We start from the raw sequence: 24,510 nt of genomic DNA, 5'->3' as shown, positions 1-24,510 counted from the left end.
AATAATAAAAAAAATGAGGTCAAGGATTTGATGTATTTGTGATCATAGAAACATGAGAAGATTACAAAGAGTTTGATTTGATAACCACAACCATACAAATGAGTAAGAAAGTTATCCAGAATCTAATCTCCTTTGCCTGCAACTCATCATTTTCTTTTACTATATTAACCACATCTCTGTTTCAACACATCTTTCTAGCATCTGCTGCTACTTTGTGGTCACACCATGGCTTCATCAGCTGCTTTCTCTGTCCCCAAACCATCTCTTCAGGTACCTTCCTTCTTCTTCTGACAGGCACTTTAACAAGTTTTAAGTAAATGTGTTTGTGTGTTTTTGGTCTTCAGGGTTTCACTGAGTTCTCTGGACTGAGAAGCTCCTCTGCTTCTCTTCCCTTCGGCAACAAGAAACTTTCCTCTGATGAGTTTGTCTCAGCCGTCACTTTCCAGACTTCTGCAGTGAGTTATCTTTTTATCCTCCACTCTATGTACCTTCCATGTTCTGCCTTGTCATGCAATGTTATAGCAAAAACTAGTACTCTTTAAAGAGCTGTCTCTCATTGTTTACTGATCATGTTTCCACCAGATGGGAAGCAGTGGTGGATACAGGAAAGGTGTGACCGAGGCTAAACTAAAAGTAGCCATCAATGGCTTTGGTCGGATCGGGAGGAACTTCTTGAGATGCTGGCATGGACGCAAGGACTCTCCCTTTGATGTCATTGCCATCAACGACACTGGCGGTGTCAAGCAGGCTTCACATCTCCTTAAGTATGACTCCACTCTCGGTATCTTTGACGCTGATGTGAAACCTTCCGGAGACGCTGCTCTCTCTGTTGATGGAAAGATCATCAAGGTTGTGTCTAACCGCAACCCTTCTCTTCTCCCCTGGAAGTAAGTCAAAACACACAGTTCTGTCTCTGAAGTTGATCAGTCTTGATAATCACTTTGAATGTCTTTGAATCTTAGGGAGTTGGGAATAGACATTGTCATTGAAGGAACAGGAGTGTTTGTGGATAGAGAAGGCGCAGGGAAACACATTGAAGCTGGAGCCAAGAAGGTTATCATTACAGCTCCAGGCAAAGGAGACATCCCAACTTACGTTGTTGGTGTCAACGCCGATGCTTACAATCCTGATGAACCGATCATCAGCAATGCTTCTTGCACTACTAACTGTCTTGCTCCCTTTGTCAAAGTTCTAGACCAGAAGTTCGGTATGTAATAGCTTCCTCTTTCAGACCAAATGATAACTAGTAACTACTGATCATGGTTTGTAATCATTTTTTTCAGGTATCATAAAGGGTACAATGACAACTACTCACTCATACACCGGTGACCAGAGGTTACTAGACGCTAGCCACCGTGATCTAAGGAGAGCAAGAGCAGCTGCTTTGAACATTGTTCCCACATCTACAGGAGCAGCTAAGGCCGTGGCTCTTGTGCTCCCTAACCTCAAAGGAAAACTCAACGGAATAGCTCTCCGTGTGCCGACACCAAACGTGTCAGTGGTTGATCTCGTTGTGCAGGTCACCAAGAAGACTTTTGCAGAGGAAGTTAACGCTGCTTTCAGAGACTCTGCAGAGAAAGAGCTTAAAGGTATCCTTGAAGTCTGCGATGAGCCGCTTGTGTCAGTTGATTTCAGATGCTCGGATGTGTCGTCCACCATTGATTCTTCACTCACTATGGTGATGGGAGATGATATGGTTAAGGTGATTGCTTGGTATGATAATGAATGGGGCTACTCACAGAGAGTTGTTGATTTGGCTGACATTGTTGCCAACAACTGGAAGTGATTTGTAATGAAACCTCATGTTTTCTCCCTTTTTCTACATTCTGATTCTCAAAATATCGGTCAAGACTGTATAAACTATAGCCCTGAATTGTGGATTTGTAATAATGATAAAACTCATTTTAAACTTGTTTACATTTATATTTTTTTCTAACCCTGACCGAGTTTACTTACACCATATTGAAGATCTGTTCTAAATCTTTCCTCAATATGTGTATAATTGTTTATTAAATAGCTTTTCTAAAGATTTGAAATCTAGCCTTTAGAGTGTAAAAGCATTAATGAACTAAGGAGACTTTTCACTGTATTTGTAGTTTATGAAACTATTTTTAACAGGACTCAAACAAACAAAAGAATTAATATACATAGATGTAATGTTATAGTAACATTTTGGTCTCTGCAAAAATACACAACGTCTACTGTTTTTTTTTCTCTTAATGGGATCCTAAAAACAGAGTTTTGCTAAGAGAAGAATGTACCTGAGAAACTGTCTCATTTTAGCTCTCTGTTTTTTTTTACTAATCTACTTAAGCCTTTGAAGAGTGATGAGATGTCTTTTCAAGCATTCTTGTGCCTTCTTCTTCTTGCATGGCTAGTTTGCTCCATCCTGATCATCCTCTCATTGACAATATCTTAGCCCTCTCGAGACCGTTTCCTCTAAACCCTGTAATCTTGGAAGATACCATTGGCATCACAAGAATAGCAGATGCGTTGATAGAGTCTTCGCCGAAGCCCAATGCCGTTAAACAAGCAGCCTGCGACACAGAAAAGAAGAAGGGTTCAAAGCTTGTTGTTGATAAAGGTTATTACCATTGAAGATATATTTTTTGCTTTGTGGGTTTACCTTTGTCTTGGCAATTAGATCAGCTGATTTCATATACATTCCTTGTACAGCTACTCTATGTCCATCTTCAAATGATTGTAATATCAACCTGTCCTCTTCTGATGACACGCTTGAGGACACTATTGAGTCAAGAGATGAGGTACTGTCTTTTGTCTCGTTGCCTCTTGTATCATCAGGTGCTAGTAAAGAGATGCCTATGAATACGCACATCATTCCTAATATGAACATTGTCGTTCTTAACGCATCAAAAACCTGTTCAAAGAAGAAGAGAATATAATAAGCATATGAGGACCAAACTAATCATCTAAAAATGAGAGGAAAGGAATCACAAGTAAGTTAATAGATAGATGAACCTGAAACTCTTGAAAGTAGATGAATCCTGTACAGATGGAAAAGAAAGTCCAAGCAATCTGAAACATTGGTACTATGAGAATTGCATCATACAGAGACAACCCTTCATTCAATCTTGTCATCTGCAATAAAAAAAGCACATAAACACACATCTTTACTTTAGTAACTTTATCGTTTCAATGGCACAAGATAGAATAAAATTTTAATTGGATTTATGACTTTACCCAGAATCCAGCTGTACTAAGAAACAAAAGAAGCATAGAGTATGTGAACCAGCTGTGCAATTGATAGCTACTAAGACTCACCTATAGAGAAAATGGTTCACGGCTACGATTATAATCAGAATCCCACAGTAAACCAAGAATGTCACATTGCTGTATTTCTCAGCCAACTGTTCAGGTGTGAAAACTGAGCATAAAAGACTTGCATTAGCCTCCACAAGGAAACCAAAAACCGTTTTCTGTCCAAGAAAAGTATACCTGGAGACTGGTGATTACCGAATGCGACAAGGAAAACGTTTCCGAGAACTATAAAGGCTGTAGTAACAAGTACTCTGTGACCGACCAATAAAAAATTAGAATAAAGAGGAATAAAGTTGCAAACTGCAAGAGAGGATGTTTGTTTTACTTACTTAACGGTGACCGTTTTGTTAAGTACAACATAAGCAAAGGCTATGTTGGATACAAACTGAATGGAACCAAGAGCTGCTAGAAGGGACTGCAAAAGAAAGTAAAGTCAAGGTTAGTGAACTAAAGACAAAACCATAATGCAGCAGCTATCGGAATCAAAACCAAGTCTTACCTGAGCAGCGTAACCAATGGAAATGAAATTGAGGCAAATCCCAAGAAGAAAGACAAGGATCCCTGCAAACATTAAGGCTTCATAACATATAACATCAAAGGAGGGGGGAAAAGACCAAAGCAAAGAAGCATATATAACATAAGAGAAGGGCTTTTTTTTTTATGGTAATTGCAAGAGATGAAAAGACACATCAAGCTTGCAGCTTTTGGTTCTGTAATGAAGAGAAGCCTTACAATAAAAACATCGTTCTTCTGAGGGTTAAATCTATCGAAACAGAAATCAAATTGACTAAAATTGCGGCAAATGCAGAACAAGGGTTTTTTGCTTAGGTTAGTATAGAATTGAAGAGGTTCAGATCGAGATCGATTCAAAGAAAATTGGTTTGTTGAGTTAAAAGGGAAGAATAAAAAGTTTGGATCTTTATACCTAATGGAAACTTCTATAGAACAAAAGTTTTGAATTTTTCTTTTTTTATTCGTAAGGACGAAGACTCAGTCGCCGAGAGAGATTCGATTAAAAAAATGATGTCGTCGTTCGTTGGGCCCTTTCTTGGTCGTTTTTTAAAATATGTCTTCTTTTTACCATTTTTACACACTCTCTTTAGCCGACAGGTACTCTCAATGCCCAAAAAAGCATCCTCTGTCGGGCGGGGGCGGGTTAAAATGTTAATTCGAAAGCAAAGTTGACCCTTTTCACTATTCCAGTGGATGTGTTGGAGAAGAAAAAGAAGAAAAGGTGTTTTGTTTCTATGAAGACGCTGTTAAAGAAGAAGAGGGTTTTGCGTCTCTGATTCTACAAAGCCTGGTTGTGACTTGTTTGTTGTTTGTTGGAAACCTAAGAGAGGCTGATAAGGTTTGGTCAACACCCCCAAACCTGCTTTTTTACCACTAGCTTCAAGAAAGAGTGACCAATGTCTCCGCCTCCACAATGCATTTCTTTTTTACAAGGAACTTGGAATATTTTCATTGCTTTCTAACCAGATGCAAACTCATCTTATTCTCTTTAACCAACGAGTTCATGTGCGAGAGAAAATTTGCAAATCTTACAACTTATTGATGGATTTTGAGTGTGAGCAGGCTCGTTAAGCTCCATCCATCCCTTTCTATGTTTTTGTTCAGATTCCCCTCTAAAAAGATGTTGCAAGAGTCCGCAAAAGAGTTTCTCATTGAAGCAACCGAAGAACTCTTGATTTTGGTTGCTTTTTCTTATAGAAAAGAGATTTGTATAAATTGCTAGAGACATTATTCTCTAACCTCGTGAGGGGTTTTCAGGTAAAATATATACTTTGCAAATGCTTCAAGTAGACTAATAATGCAATTTTTTTTTGTTTCAAAAAATCTTTTTACAGATGGGAAAGCCACATGTCTTCATGTTCTGCCTATGTCAGCACTGAGAGTTGAATCAAGTCTTTGTCTAAAACCAAGATTTTTATCTCAACTAATCATTTTATAGTTTTTTCTAAGTCAATCTCTCATGATCTTATCTATCTCTCACGAATATTTAAGGTTTATAGAGAACAGTATGGAGCAGTTTTGGCATTTAGGCCCACAAGTATGGAGCAGTTTTGGTTCTCATCTCAGCTGAGAGATTACAACTCCAAAGATACTTCCTATTGTTGCCTCGTGGTTCTAGCTTTTGTTCTTTCAGACCAACACGAGGCAAAATAACCCAAAAGATACATGAGTTCTTGATCTCAGCTCCATTGTTCTGTGAGTGATTACTGCCTTAAAACTTGTTACTTTGTTTGGTTGTTTCAGAGAGCATCTAAGACACTCTATATGTCATATTGGGAATCACATGGTAAACTTGGAACAAACTGAGTCTTAATTCATTAGCTTTCTCATGTCTTTAACTTTGTTTAACAAAAGAAAGCTTTTCAACAATCAAGAAAATATATAACAATTGAAGAAGTTTGATGACGTTGCCTAACAGAAACCAAAACTAAATTTAACTACAAAGCAGAACCGATGAACCGATCTGACGCTCTTCTCGATTTGAAATGCTTGAAGCCGCAAGAGTCTCTTCTTTTGTCCTTCCATCTTCTGCCATTACTCTTAGGAACTCTTCGAGAGCACACTGCATCCACTCGTACCGACACAGTTCCAAAGCTTCTTTAACATTCAGCTGTACGTTTTTACACAACAAACCCTTATCAGTTACTTTTACTATAAACACACATACAAAAAGCAATAATGTGTGCTGCATGCATACCCATCTCCTCTCGCGGTTTTCGTGCTCTGGCCATGTTGCAAGCTCTTCAGTCACCTCTAACGCAAACATATAGCCTTTGCATCCACCAAAGATGCAGTCAGGTTCCACACTGCTACTCTTGCTTCTAAACTCCCAAACTCCTAATGGATCTTCCTATAGGAGGAAACACATTCAAGTCTAAATATATATATATACAAGAACTTGGATGAATGATCTGTGATTGGAAACAGAGAACTCACTCTTAGTATTCCTTTGACTCCTGCTTCTTCCATGGCCTCACGAGAAGCAGCTTCAAGAACAGTTTCATCATCTTCCCATCCTCCCTGAAGATTTAACACATTTGACTCTTGTTTTAAAAAACATCAAAGATGAAGCAAATGAAACAGGAAAAGACAAAATACCTTGGGGAAGACAAGATCGTGTCGGTTAGGAGATGAAACCATGAGAACTTGAAGCTTGTTTTGAAAGTCAACACTCGAGTCCTCTTCATCTTCCACCACTCTATACGGAATGCATCTGTCATCATCATACGTCAGCACCAATTGTTGAAATGCAAATTTAAAAAAAAAAACATCATATCAAGAACTATTCAAGAATTAATAAAGTCAACCGCAAGAAAAAAAGAAAAAAGATTTTTAATACCCAGAAACAAGACGGAAGTTGTTGTCATAACGTTGACGGTCTCTTCCTGTTCGTGCTGAAAGATTAGACATTTTAATAAACCTGCAAAGACGAAATCAAAACAAAATTAGACAAAAAGATAGAGGACACAAAAAAAAAAACAGAGAATAAGGGGAAAAAACCAATTACGAAGAAAATGCAGCTTTTTGAAACTAAAAAGGTTCTGTCTCTGTTTGTATGTTCGTTGGTGTCAGCAAGAAACATCAGCATAGCTTCCATGTAGAATCATCTTGTTCAATAATAAAGTTCATCTCTTTTCTTTTACCAAGAACTAACAAGAGAGAGAAAACTGAAACTCAAAGAAAGAAGAAAAAAGAGAAGGAATGGTTATGGGGATGTTTGCCATCAATAGAAAGTAGAAGCTGAGAATTTTCCGGGGGACAAATGTAAGAGCCGACCAAGGGGAGCATTCAATTCTTTAATAACCACCACCCATCTCCTTTCACATTTTCTTATTTACTTAAACAATTTTTTAATATTTTTTTTACATATCATGTGATATATATATTACTCCCTCCGTTTCATATTAAGTGTCGTTTTAGAGAATTTTTTTCGTTGCAAAATAAGTGTCGTTTTAGAGTTTCAATGTAAAATTTATTAACTTTATTCTTCATTCTATTTTTCTATTGGTTGAATTGTATCGGTAATGATGTTTTTATATTGAAAATATGCAAAATTAAATGATTTTTTAATTCGTGTGCAGAAATCTAAAACGACACTTATAATGAAACAGAGGGAGTAGTATATATATACAATGAATCCACTTAGGAGTGTTTTATTTAGTTAAACATAACCGGTACGAAGCCAGACAAAACAATCACTTATATGGTTCGTTTACTAGTGCCTAGTGGACATCAAGACGTGTATCCTACGAGTTATAAAGATCAAACATGCACCGATGTGGATATTCGATGAACTAACCTAGCCCTCTTTTAAACTAGAATTAGAATATTCGATGGACTAGCTTGCAAAACCCTGGTAGTTTACTAATATTCCATTCAAATTTAACTACAACCGAACCAATTCGTGTTAGATTTGACACTCGAATAAGAGACCAAATAGATCTACTGGCTGAACACCTCTGAATTCTTAAGACTTTAGCATAAACTGTGGATCTTCTAAGGCATACATATAACGATGAAACAGACTAAACCATCAAACAAAACCTAGTTAGCCTCTGCAAAGGTGACTATGAGGCCCGACCAATAACTTAAGTTGACCCGATTTTTGATTCGTTGCTTTTTTAATTGGTTCATTAACCGGCAAAACCACAAACAAATCCGGAATACTGAACCGTTAGGCTATAAAGCCCATGTGTTATGTATATGCTTTGATTAAAACGATATTGATTAAAACGGGACAGAATGGAATCAAGAGGTATTGTCACAACTTTTCCCAGTCGAGATTAGAGTGAAGATTATGAAAATTATACCGGTGGGGAAGAACAGTGAGGATACTTATGCATGGGAGTATACCAAAACATGCCACTATACAGTGAAGTCAGCTTATTGGGTGCAGATGAACGTACTAGAGAAGGAAAAAGAATGTCAGGAAGTTGTGCAACCGAACTTGGACGAGCTATACAGGCAGATATGGAGCTTAGAGACTAGTCCCAAGATCAGACACTCCATGTGGCGTTGTCTCAGCAATGTTCTACCAGTCGCAGATAATATGGCTAAGAGACACATCGCAAAAGATAGAAGATGCACTCGGTGTGGTAGTGAGGCGGAGAGTGTTAATCACGTTCTGTTTCGATGCCCGTATGCACGATTGATTTGGGCAATAGCAAATGTCCATATCCCACCTTCAGGACAATGGTCAGATTCTTTCTATTCCAATCTACATTGGGTCTTAAATCTGAAAAAAGTACCCAGCGGAGCAGATTGAAGAAGACTTAAGTCCGTGGTTGATGTGGAGACTCTGGAAGAACCGTAATGAGCTTATATTTAGAGCTAAGGAGTACTCTGCAGAGGCTACAATCGAGAAGGCAAGGGAAGACGCAAGGCTTGGAAGAGCAGAAATGAGGTGCAATTTACGGAGGTGAAAAACCGACAACAGTGGCCCCCGAAAGGAAATGGCTCCCACCTCCAAACTCACGTCTGAAATGCAATACAGATGGTACATGGAAGCAGGAAACTGAGGACGGAGGAGTGGGATGGGTGATGAGGGACCACAGGGGAGCTCTGTTGTGGGCTGGAGCGAAACGCCTACCCGGAGTAGGCTCGGTGATAGAGACCGAGGCTGAAGTGTTGAGATGGGCACTTCACACTTTGGTCGGTTTTGGATACACAGAGGTAACGTTTGAAACTGACTCTCAAGTGTTAGTGCGGATGCTGAATGGAGAGGAGGGTGTATGGCCAAAGATGAAGCCGATAATTCAAGAGATTGGTACCTTACTCCGGGGAAGGGAAAACTTTGAGGTGGTTTATTATCCACGAAGTGGGTGGGAATAAAGTTGCATATAGAATAGCGAAGGAGACTACTACATTTATGTCCTTTGTCCCTAAGATGTATTCTATAGTGTCTATGTGGTTAAGTTTGTTGGTTAAGGCCGATGAGCCAGTTGTAAGACTTTGAATGGGCTAATGTTAAGTTGAAGTTGAGTTAAAAAAAACCCCGATATTGAGCCTAACATGGGCCTTGAAGAATTCGTGCAGGATATAATTGTTATGTTTTATTTTTCAGTCATTTTTCAATCATTTCAATTTGTATTATTTATTCATGATGACCACCACAGCCGATTCAATCACTGGTCTCTTTCAAAATATTATTTTTATTATAAATAAATTTTAATCACAGGAATTTCTTTTATTTTATAAATATATAACTTTGATATTATCGTAAATGTTTTGTAATTTTATAATTTTATTGGCTAGATTTTTTACATTAATGATTTGTTTTATACATTTTACTTTGTTATTAATTGTTATTAGTTATTATTACATACCTATATATTTTTGAGTTCGCTAAAATAAATTCATAAGATGAAATAATAAAATAGAGAATCTCTTTTAGTTTTTTTTAAAAATATTTCTACAGTTTGCATATAATAATATATTTTAAATTTTATTTATTTATACTGTATAAATATATCTTAATGTATTTTGAATATATATTAGGAATTGAGATCATGTTTGGTATATGATCTTTCTGAGCTTTTGAATATTTCGGGTTCTATCGGATATCCATTTAGATTCGGGTTCGGTTCGGATAATACCATAACCCGAAATACCAAAAAATAAGATCAATTCGGTATTTATGTTGGGTTCAGATTGGTTTGGATTCATTTTTACCGGATCGGACTCGGTTCGAATTTTCGGATTCGGTTTTTTTCCCAGCCCTATGCATGAGCATAGACAAATCACTTAGTATCTATTATATTGCCATAAAAATCCAAAACGTGATTAGCTATCATATATGTAGCTTTAGTTAAAACTACATTGCCATACAAATCAAAAACGTATAAGTACTTTATTATCTTGCCATATATTTTGTTATTATTAAAACTACATCGCCATGTAAATCTAAAACATGATTAGTACTTGATTCTCATCTAGATAAACTACCTTGCCATAATTATTTCCAAATATATAAATCACGTAGATCATATGCGTGATTAACTCCTAAATATCATTCCATATTAATAAATTTAAAAAAATATTCAGGTACAAAATAAATAATCATTTTTATAATTTACAATAACTAAATTGAAAAAAAATTATAACTTTGAATGTCAATAACATAAATTTTAAATAAAAATAAATTTCAAATAATTTATTATTTTTTTATTACTAAATGTTTTGTGCGAACTAAAACATTTAATACACATATTAATATATAAAATCAATAGGACTTCTTTTTAATATTTAATAAATATTGAACATATATTTTTGTCAGAAAAATAAGTTGTCCATTTCTAATATAGATATAATTATTAATTTTAACATTTTAAATAGAAAAATTTCCTATAATAGCCCGTTTTAGCTTTTTCCCAAAATAGCATCCAAGTAGAAAAAATGACCAAAATAGGTTTAAAAAGGAAAAAATTCGAAAACAAATTCAAAAAAATATTTATAAAAATTTTGAATTCGAAAACATATAATTTAAAACAAAAATAATATTTTTATTACTTTATATTTATATTCCATAAACCATTGGATAGAAGAGTCTTCTACCTCTTTTAATCAATATTCTCTCAAATATTTTTAATCATTTTTCTCTTTGAAGAAACTTTTGGTGATAAAAACTTAAAAAATGCTATTGAAAGAATTTCTCTTTTAAATATTAGGGTTTGAGCACAATATAAAATTAGTAGAAACAGAAAAAGAATTAATACATGAATCCCTTATATATTAATTTAGAAACATTACAACATTGTTATGTAGCCACGTGTCACCAATGAGAACGAAATTCAAAATTTTTAGAAAATAGGTTAGGCCATCTTAATTTATGTTATACTTTTTTATTAAATTAACTACCAAATTTATAAATAGTGTACAAAAGAAAAAAACATTCTCGCACTTTTTCTTAAATAAAAACTATGAAATTGTCTAATATGATTAACATACATATGACAATTAATGATTATGAATAATAAATATTTGAAAACATTTTTTTGTATCTTAGCTTTTTTGTTTGATTTTATATTATTAAAAGATATTAAAAAATCACATTAACCATATAATAAAAAATTGTATTTTTTCCTATATGTTATTTTTTGAATTTTATGAAAGATTAAACTTATTAGAAATTTTAAAATACCACTTTAAAAAATTTTGTGATCAGTGGCTTAATTTGCGTTGTTATACCAAGATACAAATGATCGTAAAATTTTGTTAATACAGATTTTTATTTAATAAATATTAAAATGAAATATATATTCAGCTAACGACTTAAAGCAAGAAAATTGGCTGCATCAATTTAGTCGTTCAGTTGAAATTCTTCAAAACTATGTGGAAGACTAAAATCACAGTAATTTGATTTTGGAAACATAGTGATAAAACTATTAAAATGGTTCTTAGTGATGTTAAAGTAAAGTATTAAAAAAGTTATAGAACATGCTTTTGTAATAAAAATTTACTTGATGACCATATTACGGCTTTTATAGGTATAAACAGTGTGATGAAATTTTTAAGCTCAAATCGATCTTGCTCATTATAAATTCAAAATAGATTTTGGTCTACAATTACGATTACAAATGCTCAGCCTAATATATAGATGATTATATAAAGATAACATAACTGTATGCCTATTAAAAAAATCAAACACATATACATATTTAATTCGTCAATATTATATATTTTTAATTTTTATTATATAAGCTCACACTTCGCTTTGCGCAGGTCTTATCCTCGTGTATTAGTAAACAATTATTCATGATACAAATACATTCAATACTATAATAATCAAACAATAGTATATTAAAGTTTGATCACAGTTAGTAAAATCCAGTAGTTACCAATGGTTTATAAGCTAACAATGATTTTACAAGTTAAAACAAACAGCCGCACCGATGCGCAGATTAAGTTATAGACATGTATTTATTAAAAGAATAAAAAATCAGATATGAATTTTATATATAAATTTAAATCAAAATGTTTTGAAATAGATTGATAAAACTTAAAAGTATATTTAAATCTCTAATATCTACATTTTATTGGTTAATATATCAAAATAAATTGAATTGAAGGCCGCAGAAGCGAAAACAAAATTTCTAATAATTCGGAAGCTAAATGCACTGAAAAAGACACACAAGTATCAAAATTAAATAACATGTTAATCTACAACATGAACAAAAAATCAAGATGATAAAATTATCAAAGATTAGAATATATAAGAACAAAAAATAAATACTCGTACGCAAACTCTAGTATTGATTTGTGATGTAAGTAAAAATGAATTTACCATGTTTAGAAAATAGAAAACATAAGAACTCGTTGTTTTATCCACGATATACAACATAGTAAAATATAAAACATATTTTAACGTTTTCTAATTTATTTTAGAATGAAATAAAACCTACAATATATATATTATTTCTTAAATAACAAAGACCTTTGGTTAAAACTGAAGCATGCACATTTTATATTTGGATATATCACATAGATGATTTTACAATACATATTATAACTTATATAAAACATATAAGATCAGTTAAACCGTTTATTTTATCCTTGTAAAAAGAGTTATAGTATACATTCTAACAAAATTAGATCAAAACATATTCATTTTTTTTTGGAATTCAAGTTTTATATCAAAAGATGTAAAATATTTTCAGAATGGTATTGGTTTTTCATATTTTCTAGTTTATATATAATTTTTTAACAATTATTTTCATTATTATGAGGGTAATTATACTCAAAACTGACCAATTATTGAAAATGTATAATAAAAAATACATTTTTATTACGGTTCATTTTACTTATTTCCTCTTTTAATTTTTTCTATCTTGTTTTCCAAACCGTAAAATGGTTTAAAAACTTTAAAATGGATTTTAGTTTGACAACGTCTTACTTAATTAGGGTTTTCCCATTAATTTCTCTTAGATTTATGATTACTTTTACCATGTATACTTTCACACATTATAATTGGTTTGCAATCTAAACATTAATAATTATTACATTTAAAAGGGGTTGCCATCTCATCAATTATTTATGACTGTATAAAAAGTGTAAATCTAGAAAAAGAGTTGTGTTAAATGTGTATCTTGTTATGTGTAGCATGATCATATTAATTAATATGTATTTTTGTGATGCATTATTCGATCGAATTAAATCGAGATTAAAAATAGCTATTTTAAAATAAATAAATAAATTACTTCCACCACATAGTATCCATGAAATATTTAAACTAATTATTAAAAATTTAAAGTACATTTATTTAATCAAGATCTCTTATCACAGCTTTGATGATCTCAAGATAAACTTCCTCCAAATAGTATTTAGAAAACCATATAAATACGAGGATATTTCAAGAAGAACACGAGTAAAAAAATGGGAAGGAAGAAAATAGAATTGAAGACAATAGAATGCCCAAAAGAGAAAAGTAGCAAATATTCGAAACGTAAAAAAGGACTTTTAAAAAAGGCTGAGGAAATGGCAGTATTGTGCGATAGTGATAGAATTCTTCTCGTCTTTTCTCCCACCTCCAAGCCTACCCTTTTCTATCCCCATTCTAGGTATTCTTGATCTTTTTATCTACTTTATTTCCAAAACTATAACATGTTTGAACACAATAATCTATACTGGATTGAACATACAACGAAATATATCACGTTGGAGGGTTTAATCAAGATTTTGATTAAATGTCGGTGTTGGGTTTCGGTTTTGTAGATTTTATTTTACAAAAAAAGATATTCTATTATTTTTATTTGATACAGCTCTCTTAAAATTTTGGTTTAAATAAAATATATCCTTAATTATCTATAAGTGTAGTTTTAGAATAGTGTTTTTATCTGGATGATAATTCAGTTATCAGATTCGAAATGTGAAACATTTTATCATACGGTTTTATGATGGATCAGTTCGAATCGAGATTGAATTGGTTTAAGATTGTATACCATAGTTATATTCCAACTAAGTAATTTAAAATAAAATAATGAATCTCATAGTATTTTATGAAAATTTCACCTTTGAAAATTTCAATTTAAAACAAAACACAAAACAATGTAATTTGTGAACATGTTATACAATTTAAAACTTTGCTTCTTTTCGAATAAATTAAGCTCTTAAATTTAGGTATACCAAATGGTTCAGATTTTTCCTATCATTTTTTCATATTTATTTATTTTGAACCGGTTATATTTTGAAAATGGACTTGTTAATTCACTCCAGTTAAAATAAATATATAAAGTAATTTATTTATTTATTTAGATATAGATGCTGTTATTTTGAATACTTCGTTGACCGTAGATTCAAAAGTATCAATATTTTCTTAGAAAACATGCTTACGAAATTGCAGACCTCTTAGTGGAATCTTAGAGAAGCTTTATGTTAGAATATGAACGGGGAGAGAGGTTTGTTCTTTCATTTTTTCTGTTATTATATAAAATTATATTAGCGCGGATTTTTTTTGGTTTTCTAGTTTAATTTAATACTTTTTTGTTTCATGTATGCTTTCAGGAGAGCTTACACAAAAAAGGTTTGATTTGCACCCTAGTCATCAGAAAGTATCTGATTATTATTTCGAAATTTACGAAATACTGATCTTAAAATTCTACATTTATGTTATTGCATCTAAATTCTTAGACGTTGATGAAGCTGTTGAAAAATAAAAATGTAGAAATCTCCAATGAAAATCATAATCATTCCTCTGGAAGGTACAATCGTGAATGTTTATTAATTTATACAGTAATAATTGTTTATAGTTAAACATATCCATATACATGGACCAGACTGTATCTAATTAGCTATTTTTATTGTAGAGATGAAGTCCAGGTACAAAAATTAACAAAGTATTTAAAAGAATTGTACTTCATTTTTTAAATAATAATTTCTTTATCTATATAATCATATAAAGCTTCAAGATGATAAGGTAACTGAACTAGGAGAAGCTAGAGAATTGCTTGACAAGAATACATCAATTCTGAGGTAAATGTTCAAAAAGAAAAGCATGATTGAAAATTTAGTTAAAACATTTACTTATTAACTTGATGATTTCCCGCGAATTCGTGGATATAAATATTGTATGAAATATATATTATATATATAATTTTGTAAAGTTTTCATATATTTTGATATATATATATAATTTACGAATATTTAGTATAACAAATGCTTGTGAAATTGTATATGTAATTATCACAATAACTTCTCCAACACATATAATGCATCATCTTTGGTCTCTTCTCTTTTTTGTTATTTTTATTAAATTTTTGCTAATGTTTTCCAAAGTTTCACATTTTTTTGCTAAATATTGTCTCTCTCTAAATAGTAATACAAACCATACAATCCTTGCACCAACAAATTATAAATAATTTATTAAGACTTCAAAAATGATTGACATGTAAGCAAAAGTCATTTAAGCGACTTCTCGTTTAATATATAGGAGAATTTCTATTTTTTATAAACTCTTATAAATAAATTAAAAAAAAAGAAAAAATTTGTAAGCTATTATATATAATTTTATTAAATGTTTAGATTTTTTATAAATGACTTATAAGACATATATGATTATTATAAGACATTAATAATTATAATAATACTTTATATAAAATATACTGTTTTGTATAAGAATATGAAATAATTATATGGATTTCAATGAATTGTGTTCTATTAATTATCTTATGTAGTATATAAATATAAAAAATAATTAATCTGATATTTTTACACTTTCTATCATTTTGACAATTAGTTACCATAAATTTATATTTTTAATATCATTTAGATTATTCGGCAGTGATATTAATTAGTTCTACACTTACCTTTTATTTTAGATCAAAGTAAAATAATTGAAAAAATGAAAATATTTCATACAATCAAATTATAACACTTTTTCTTAAACTATTTATATGATTAACACCTAAGAAAAAATTACTTAAATGAATTTTCATTTAATATATTGGAGGATAATTATAGTTATTTGTTTACTTAAACAAATGTTTACTAATCTACAAGGAACTGCAAGACCCGGATAGAGTTGATGATTTATCCCAACTCAAAATAATGGAAGATCATCTAGTTTATATTCTTAGCCTGATCAAAAAGGTATTAATAATTTAATATCAAATAAATAAGATTATTATTCTAAGAAATTAAAAGTTACTAACCTAAAATAGAAAAGGTATACTTTCTGGTAGGCGAAAAATCAGTGTGTTAAATTGTTAATAAAAATTTAGCTGTATATTATTAAGGAATTTTCCTAAAATTTAACATAACATTTTTTTTTCAGCTTCAAATTGAAGAAGGGTAGAAACCTCAAATATGGTTTCAAAAAGAAAACGTTATTGTATACTTAGCCCATTAAATATCAGAAGAATATAATATATTTATTATCATGTTAATTTTGTACTTATCATAAAAAGAACATAGAAATTGTGCTATATTTTGATATGTGTTGTAAGTAATAAAAATAAATTATACAATGTTTATAAAATACTATACTCGTTGTTTTATCCACAATATACAATAGTGTAAAATATAAAGCATATTTTAACGTTTTCTAATTTTTTTACAATGAAGTAAAACCTACAATATATATTGTATTTTATGAATAACAAAGACCTTTGGTTAGAACTGAATCATTCATATTGTATATTTGGATAGATCACATAGATGGTTTTACAATACGAGTCATAACTTAAATAATACATATAAAATATGTTAGATTGTGTACTTAATTCTTGTAAAAAGAGTTACAATATACATTCTAACAAATTTAGATCAACATATCCACTTTTTGGAATTCAATTTTTATATCAAAATATGTAAAATATTTTCATGATGGTACTGGCTTTTCATATTTTCTGATTTATATATAACTAGTGTTTCGTCCCGTACTACGTACGGGATAAAGAATTTTCAATATTAAGATATATTAGCACCATACCTGACTATCTTACACTATAGTTCACACGCTTTGAAATGAGTTACTCTCATTAAGAGAAACATCTGGTTCACGATCCGAGACTTTATATTAATTTGTATGAAAAGGTGGCAGGACGAATATGTCTGATAATAACATCGAACAAACTGCAGTTCAGAAAAAAAAAACTGAACAAACTGTAAAATATACAAAAACATAAGACACAATGAAGATCAATGCTTGTGGGGGAAATGCAAAGCTAGTTTGTAATAAAAATTTGATCGAAAATATGAAAAAGCAAAGATAGAACTCTAAAATTTCCAGAATCTATTACCTTTTCTATTGGACGTTATTTCTTTTTGCTACGTAGTGCTTACAAAAAAAATTTGAGACATAACTGAATTCTCAATATCTCCTCATTTGTAGACAGTGATCTTATTTTCCTGTAATTTTCTTTTGAAAAAGTAAGCTTTGTATAGCCCCTTCTTACTTTAAAAAAAAAAACTTGGTATCAACAGTATAATTAAGTGACATAGGGCCCAAATGATATAGATTTGAGAAGAATTGACAAATGACCACAAGTACAGTAGTCACAAACATCTATTGATTTTGGCTGATGCACTGAAAATCTGGGAACAAAATTGATGAAGAATATGAAACATAGAGAAGAAGGAAGAGAAAAGCAAGAATAAAGAAGATGAAACTGTTAGATTTTGTGCTATGGTTTTGGAGTTGCGTACGTATGATGTGAAAGTGGTTGTGCGCTTTATTTTTTATGTTTTGGTGTTCATCCAAGTCTGCAGTAAGCAAAAAAAAGTCTGCAGTAAGCAAAAAAAAAGTCTGCAGTAAGCAAAGATGATTTCTAAACTGAACAATAAAAAATTTTATGCGATATTGTTACTCTGCGTTTGCAGAAAAATTTATGAACTCATTATGTTAAAAAAAAATTATGAACTCATTACAAACCACCGTGAATACCTGCAACAAAATAGAATCTCCTAATGTACCAGTATCAATCTCTTTCCGACATAATTTAAACCCGACCATCGATCCAACTGTTGCTTTGAGAAAGGTTCAAAGAAGACTGCATTCCATTGTTCGATCTAAAAAAATTTGATCATGAACTTTTAAGAAATAATCCAGATGATGAATAATAAAAAAATTGAATTGGTATAGACAGAAGAAAGTAGACATTGAAAGAGCCAGTCGAGATCAAATTTGAAAATTTAGGAAAGATGAAATGATCTCTGGTTTGATAAACGAGAAAAAAGAAATTATATAGGAGAAGAAATTTTTTTTTTTGAAATACAGGAGAATAAAACCGTTTGAAATCGTGTTAAGTTAACGTGAATGTAATATTCTGAGAATATTAGAAAGGAGTTGCTGAAAATTAGGGATAGAAATATTTTTTCTTTTGTTGATTATTTTTAATATAAAAAAAATTCCAAATGTCAATATTTTATTGGAGAAGCGACTTGCGCTTTAGTATATAGGGGATTTTAATAATTATTTTCATTATTATGAGGGTAATTATATCCAAAATTGGCCAATTATTGCAAAGATATAATGAGACAAATACATTTTTATTACGGTCCATTTTACTTATTTCCTCCTTTAATTTTGGCTATCCTGTTTTCCAAACTTTAAAATGGTTAAAAACTTTAAAATGGATTTTAGTTTCATAAAGTCTTACTTAATTAGGGTTTTTCCATTAATTTCTTTTAGATTTATAATTGGTTTTACCATATATACTGTCACATGTTAGAATTGGTTGCAATCTAAACATTAATAATTAATATATTTAAAAGGGGTTGCAATCTCATCAATGATTTATGACTGTACAAAAAGTGTAAAGCTAGAAAAAAGAATTGTGTTATATGTGTATCTTGTTATGTGGAGCATGATCATGTTAATTAATATGTATTTATTGTGCTGCATGTATTTGGTCGAAATAAATCTAGATTAAAATAAATTAATTAATTAATTCCTCCAAATAGTATCTAGAAAGTATTTAAACTAATAATTAAAAATTTAAAATAGATTTATTTAATCAAGATCTGTTATCACACCTTTGATGATCCCAAGCTAGAAGGCCATATAAATACAAGGATATTTCAAGAAGAACCAAGATAAAAAATAATAGGAAGAAAGAATATAACTGAAGACAATAGAATGCTCAAAATAGAAAAGTGGAAAATACTCTAAACATAAAAATTGACTTTTAAAAGCCGCTGAGGAAATAGCAGTATTGTGAGATATTAATATAATTCTCCTCGCATTTTCTCCTACCTCCAAATCAATATTTTGATTCAATGTCGGTGTTTGGTTTCACTTAGATTTTAATTTTACAAAAAGCTATTCTACAAAAAATAATAGTAATAGAATAGCTTTTTTTGTAAAATAAAAATCCAAAAAACTACTCCAGAAAAGCTATTCTATTACTATTACTTCTTGTAGAATAGTTTTTTTGTAAAATAAAAATCTACAAAAGCGAAACCCAACACCAACATTGAATCAAAATCTTGATTGAACCCTCCAACATGATATATGTTGTTGTAAGTTAAATCCAATATATTATTATGTTCAAACATTTTTATAGTTTTGGAAAAAAAGTAGATAAAAAGATCAAGAAGACCTAGAATGAGAATAAAAAAGGTATGCTTGGAGGTGGGAGAAAAGACAAGGATAATTATATCACTATCACACAATATTGTCATTTCCTGAGCCTTTTTAAAAAGTTTTTTTTTACGTTTAGAGTATTTGCTATTTTTCTCTTTTGAATATTCCTCTATTCAAAACTACGCTAGGCGTTAGTCGGACAGCAACTATAGGCCTAGCGAGTTACCAACAAATCGGAAATTAAACGGAATATACGTAGGGATTAATTTGTATTATTATTATATTTATTTATAATTATAAATTAAATATATAATATAGTTTTGTACAATTTATCTTATTTCCATATAAATATACGTAAATTATATATTTAAAAGAGATTATACCAATATATGTTAAAGCGGTCTACAGTTAACTGAATATTCAAGGGAACATCATTTCACAGGTTCACCCCAGCATTGACAATTTTGCATTTAGTTTCAATAAATGACAAATCGTAAACCTCCCACATCGGACAATGGCAACATTTCACAGCAGATTCAACTAGTATAAATACGAAGGCTACGATTTTGCAGAGGCCCATTTAATTATTTGGGCCTAAAACAGTTTTGGTTTGTGTTATAAGTCGAACTAGATTTTAACCGGGCGGGTCTTTATTTTTATGATATATAATATAATCTTGAAAAACAAAAGGTTAATGGGTATATCTTTACTACTTTAGCTTATTGTGGTAAATAATATTAGAGGCTGATTCGCGCATCCACATAGATATTGGGTTGGTTTTTGTTTTTATGATATATATAAACATTTCAGAACTTTAAATTGGTTGAACGAAATTGTATTGTTTATTGTTTATTATTTAAATTTTGTATTTCGTAATTGTACCACCAGAAGCAACAACCTTGAAGTGTTCAACGAATCTCCATTCACCAATTGGAAGATTTCATTTCAGGCGAAACATCAGATTTGTTTTGCAACTTGCGTGTATTTTGCGACCCTAAACACACGAAATTAACAATGATCAAAATCGTACGAACAGATAAAACATATCTTGACAATTTAATAAGGTGATGACTTACTATTTCATTAGCAAGAACACATTCTAGAGTTTCCCCTCCAAAACTTGTGTTCGATGTCCATCAATGGAGTAGCTTCGCGTGCACTCTCCAAGCATCTTTATGTGATTTCACTTTGTGAACGTCGACATAATTTTGATTGTTTTCCATCGTTTTCTTTTTGTGAAATCTGAATGTATGTGTAGAAAATAAGCGTAAGAGGTGTATATATATAAGGCGAGCAAGGTTGTTTTGGAAAATGATTTTATTAAGATTAAATGCTAAGATTTCGTAGGAATTAAACAATAATATATGTGAGAATATTTAAGAATAATTATGAACAATAAAGATATGGAAATTTAGTAGTTATTAACCTTTATTCTAATTCGTGGGGATCAAGTTTGAGATCTTGATTTAAATGAGGATATACTGATATCTTGCATATTTGCATTGTTTTAGCTATTCATTCATAAGCATTTGCATCATATAGATTAGGATTTAGACATGTTTAGGTTGCATTTGGCATACATATGTCTCTATCAGGTATTGGAACACCACATGGAGTTCTTGGAGACATTTGGAAGCAATATGATCAAAAAGGGGGTGAAAGATGAGCATGGACGGAGGCCTTAGAGAAATCTTCTGTTGCTAAGATTTTGTGGAGACACAGGAAATTGAGTTAGCTTTCTAATGGAAGTGGTTTCAAGTCATTTGGAGATGTAATGGAGAAGTTACGATCAATTTACTAGAGGCATATCCATCCTGGTCGAGAACCGCAGAGTGACCTTCCGGAGCGACCCCTCAAGGTCGCTCCCAACCAGAGCGACCAACCAGAGCGACCCACCTAAGTAGCTCGCGTTTTCATCGCCCGGAGACACAAAAATAGAGGCTGGAGCGACCTCTCAGAGCGACCCACCAAGGTCGCTCCAGCCCCTTTTGCTACACGATTTTATGATTTTTCAAGGACCTTTTTGCAATTTCTTATGCACGTTTTTACTCTGAAAAACCTAATGTTTAAGTATGATGTAGCCACCTTTTGGCAGATAATCTTTGATCTATTGAAGAACACAAACTCTCTTAAGAAAAGGATTTCTTTTTGGCTTGATTTGTGATTGTTCTTGTGATTTCTCTTCTATTTCTCTATATGATTCATCTGAAATCCATCATGGGTTTAAGAGGAATCATGGGGATTAGTGAGTAATCACCTTTTGAACTCATGAGTTAGGGAGATTAAGGGTGATTAGGCTAGTTCTAGGATGTTTTAGTGTAGATCATTCTTGTTCCTTGCTAGTAGAGTATTCATAATGCATCATTTGAGTAGGCCACTCAAAGGGTGATCTCTAGGCATTTCCCACCCAAAAGGTGTTTGATGAAATGCCTGAGTCAACTCTCCTAGGCTTTTAGTGTACTTTGCCAAAGAGATTTGTTGTAAAAGATGCTAAGATAGCTAATAGACTTGTTAGTAATGATTGCTTGCATGTTATTCAACCAAAGACATTTGATGTTTGAGACATGTTAGCAAATGAGCATTCATCTAGACATAGAGCTTGCTTAGAATTGTGTCTAGGCTTAAGGTTAATAGTTTGATTGATTCATTTGTCATCCTTAGTTCGAAACTTGATCACCCAAGGTCTAAATCCCTATACCCATGAGTTCTCCTTTCCAATAGCTTAAAAGTATCATTTCTGTTACTTGCATTTTAGTTATAGTTTAAAAACCATCAAATTCACTGATTGCACTTAGATTAGGCAAATACTTGCATTCTCTCTGCATTTGAATCCCTCAGAACTGGTTCGACAACTTACTTCCACTATACTATCATTTGACTTAGGAGCCTCAAAACTCCTAACATCAAATTGGCGCCGTTGCCAAATTCTGAGTTTGATTTGAACATTGAGATTTAGTCATTTGCTTGAGACTAAGTCATTTTTATTTTTGTAAGTTACTGATTCTCTTCTTCACTCTTTGTGATTTTCAGGTGTATGAACTTGAGGAGCAAGGGTACATCAAACCTTGTTCCAAGAGCCACAGACATCAGAGCTTTAGAGAGAGAGTGTACTAGAAAGAGAAGACAAGAAGAGCAACAGGCTCAACTGCAGCCACTGGAAGCTGCAATGGAAGAACAACAAAATCCTCAGAACCCCAATGGACCTCAACAGCGACCAGCTCGCCCCATTGGCACTTATGACCGCCCCAACATCCATGGTCCTAGACTTGGAATTCGAGCACCAGCTGTGGCTGCTAACAACTTTGAGATCAAGTCAGGACTGCTAAACTGCATAGAGAACAACAAGTATCATGGTCTGGCTGTGGAGGACCCATTTGATCACTTGGATAAGTTTGACAGCTACTGTGGTATGTCAAAGACTAATGGTGTGTCAGAGGATGCCTTAAAGCTCAAGCTATTCCCTTTCTCTTTGGGGGATAAGGCACGTCAGTGGGAGAAGTCTCTACCAAGTGACTCCATCACCACTTGGGAAGACTGCAAAAGGGCATTCTTGGAGAAATTCTTCTCTACTTCAAGAACTGCTAAGTTGAGGAATGAGATCTCCAGCTTCCAACAGAAGAACTTGGAAGGATTCAGTGAAGCTTGGGAGAGATTCAATGGCTACCAAGCTCAGTGCCCACACCATGGATTCTCTAAGGAGAGCTTGCTGAGCACATTCTACAGAGGTGCTCTTCCTAAGTACAGAGCCAGACTGGATACAGCTAGCAATGGGTTCTTTTTGGGGAGAACTGAGGAAGAGGCAGAGGCTCTGGTTGACAACATGGTTAAGAGTGATGCAGTCTACAGTGGAGACCATGACAGAAGCAGCAGAGGTGATGACAATCAAACAAGGAATGAGATAAAGGCTCTTCAGGAGAAGATTGACAAACTCATTGCTGATAAGGCCACACAAGCGCAGGTGAACTTTGTTGGCAACCCAAGCCAGGAGATACGTCCTACTGTCAATGAGGTTGAGGGTTTGGAAGGGCAAGAAGAACTGTGTTTCATCAACAGTAATGGTAGCTGGTACAAGAAGGAACCCAACTTTCAGTACAACAACTACCAACAGAAGCCCTATTCAAACAACCAGCAGAGTGGTTATCAACCTCGAAACAACCAGCAGAGCAACTATCAGCCTCAGCAAAACTCTTCCCCTAGCTCCTCTGCTCCTCAACAGAGCAGCACTGATGCCTTACTGAAACAGATCTTGGAATCTCAAACTAGAAGTGAGAAGCATGTAGGCTATGAGCTGAAGAACCTTCACTCCAAGATTGATGGGAGCTACAATGAGCTCAACAACAAATTCTCCCACCTTGCTTCTTCTGTCAAGAATTTGGAGAACCAGTTTGCTTCCATGAGCTCCCACCAGAACCGCCAGCAAGGATCTCTACCTGGAAAGTCAGATCAAAACACCAAGGAAGCAAAAGCTGTCACACTTAGGAGTGGTAAGCAGCTGACTCCTGTAACCCTCACCAAGGATGCTGAGAAACAAGGTGAGGAGGTGGCCATTAACCTAGATGATGAAGTGGTCATTGTTGATGAGAAGACAGATGCTGAGATCTTGGAGAAGATTGTGAAAGCCAAGGGTAAAGGAAAGGTTGGAGAAGAGAAGAAAACAACAGAAGATGGTGAATCTGCTGCTCCAGCAAGTGAGAGCTCTC

At 32.6% G+C, this 24,510-nt stretch overlaps 4 protein-coding genes, 1 non-coding gene and 1 pseudogene across 5 annotated transcripts; 3 read left to right on the top strand and 3 right to left on the bottom strand.

The window, feature by feature from the left end:
• The first annotated feature begins 108 nt into the window (after positions 1-108).
• On the top strand, positions 109-1,912 carry LOC108805608 (glyceraldehyde-3-phosphate dehydrogenase GAPA1, chloroplastic). The gene is made up of 5 exons (XM_018577531.2): positions 109-270; positions 345-455; positions 583-887; positions 963-1,207; positions 1,284-1,912. The coding sequence occupies exons 1-5, from the start codon at positions 226-228 to the stop codon at positions 1,784-1,786; spliced, it is 1,209 nt and encodes a 402-aa protein (XP_018433033.1). The 5' UTR covers positions 109-225; the 3' UTR covers positions 1,787-1,912.
• Positions 1,913-2,064: 152 nt separating this feature from the next.
• On the bottom strand, positions 2,065-4,785 carry LOC108807963 (probable magnesium transporter NIPA8; annotated as a pseudogene).
• Positions 4,786-5,584: 799 nt separating this feature from the next.
• LOC108809466 (nudix hydrolase 13, mitochondrial-like) lies at positions 5,585-7,096 on the bottom strand. The gene is made up of 6 exons (XM_018581605.2): positions 6,800-7,096; positions 6,632-6,712; positions 6,391-6,505; positions 6,229-6,312; positions 5,990-6,142; positions 5,585-5,902 (listed from the first exon to the last, which is right to left on the bottom strand). Exons 2-6 carry the CDS (start codon positions 6,700-6,702, stop codon positions 5,726-5,728), a joined length of 600 nt encoding a protein of 199 aa, XP_018437107.1. The 5' UTR covers positions 6,703-6,712; positions 6,800-7,096; the 3' UTR covers positions 5,585-5,725.
• Positions 7,097-8,089: 993 nt separating this feature from the next.
• LOC108807960 (uncharacterized) lies at positions 8,090-9,123 on the top strand. Its single transcript, XM_056987032.1, has 3 exons — positions 8,090-8,413; positions 8,538-8,657; positions 8,803-9,123. Exons 1-3 carry the CDS (start codon positions 8,090-8,092, stop codon positions 9,121-9,123), a joined length of 765 nt encoding a protein of 254 aa, XP_056843012.1.
• Positions 9,124-13,662: 4,539 nt separating this feature from the next.
• On the top strand, positions 13,663-13,857 carry LOC108807959 (MADS-box transcription factor 32). The gene has a single exon (XM_018580178.2). The coding sequence runs from the start codon at positions 13,663-13,665 to the stop codon at positions 13,855-13,857; it is 195 nt and encodes a 64-aa protein (XP_018435680.2).
• A 9,536-nt stretch (positions 13,858-23,393) lies between these two features.
• Positions 23,394-23,500, bottom strand: LOC130497209 (small nucleolar RNA R71). The gene has a single exon (XR_008936219.1). It is a non-coding gene; the product is annotated as a small nucleolar RNA R71 (small nucleolar RNA).
• Positions 23,501-24,510: the final 1,010 nt, after the last annotated feature.

Source organism: Raphanus sativus, chromosome 6, assembly GCF_000801105.2.
Source record: "Raphanus sativus cultivar WK10039 chromosome 6, ASM80110v3, whole genome shotgun sequence".
NCBI classification, from domain to species: Eukaryota; Viridiplantae; Streptophyta; class Magnoliopsida; order Brassicales; family Brassicaceae; genus Raphanus; species Raphanus sativus.
Note: the sequence above shows the minus strand (reverse complement) of the source record. Positions and strands in the feature narration are given on the sequence as shown.

What these genes read in the sequence shown, in the direction of transcription:
- LOC108807959 (XM_018580178.2), top strand. Translation starts at nt 13,663, where the DNA reads ATGGGAAGGAAGAAAATAGAATTGAAGACAATAGAATGCCCAAAAGAG.
- LOC108807960 (XM_056987032.1), top strand. Translation starts at nt 8,090, where the DNA reads ATGAAAATTATACCGGTGGGGAAGAACAGTGAGGATACTTATGCATGG. An exon ending in AGGCGGAGAGTGTTAATCAC is followed by an intron (nt 8,414 to 8,537) that starts GTTCTGTTTCGA and finishes ATCTGAAAAAAG; the next exon opens with TACCCAGCGGAGCAGATTGA. An exon ending in CAGAGGCTACAATCGAGAAG is followed by an intron (nt 8,658 to 8,802) that starts GCAAGGGAAGAC and finishes ACATGGAAGCAG; the next exon opens with GAAACTGAGGACGGAGGAGT.
- LOC108805608 (XM_018577531.2), top strand. Translation starts at nt 226, where the DNA reads ATGGCTTCATCAGCTGCTTTCTCTGTCCCCAAACCATCTCTTCAG. An exon ending in TCACTTTCCAGACTTCTGCA is followed by an intron (nt 456 to 582) that starts GTGAGTTATCTT and finishes TGTTTCCACCAG; the next exon opens with ATGGGAAGCAGTGGTGGATA. An exon ending in AGTTCTAGACCAGAAGTTCG is followed by an intron (nt 1,208 to 1,283) that starts GTATGTAATAGC and finishes CATTTTTTTCAG; the next exon opens with GTATCATAAAGGGTACAATG.
- LOC108809466 (XM_018581605.2), bottom strand. Translation starts at nt 6,702, where the DNA reads ATGTCTAATCTTTCAGCACGAACAGGAAGAGACCGTCAACGTTATGAC. An exon ending in GAGTCAAAGGAATACTAAGA is followed by an intron (nt 6,143 to 6,228) that starts GTGAGTTCTCTG and finishes TTCCTCCTATAG; the next exon opens with GAAGATCCATTAGGAGTTTG. An exon ending in AAAACCGCGAGAGGAGATGG is followed by an intron (nt 5,903 to 5,989) that starts GTATGCATGCAG and finishes AAAAACGTACAG; the next exon opens with CTGAATGTTAAAGAAGCTTT.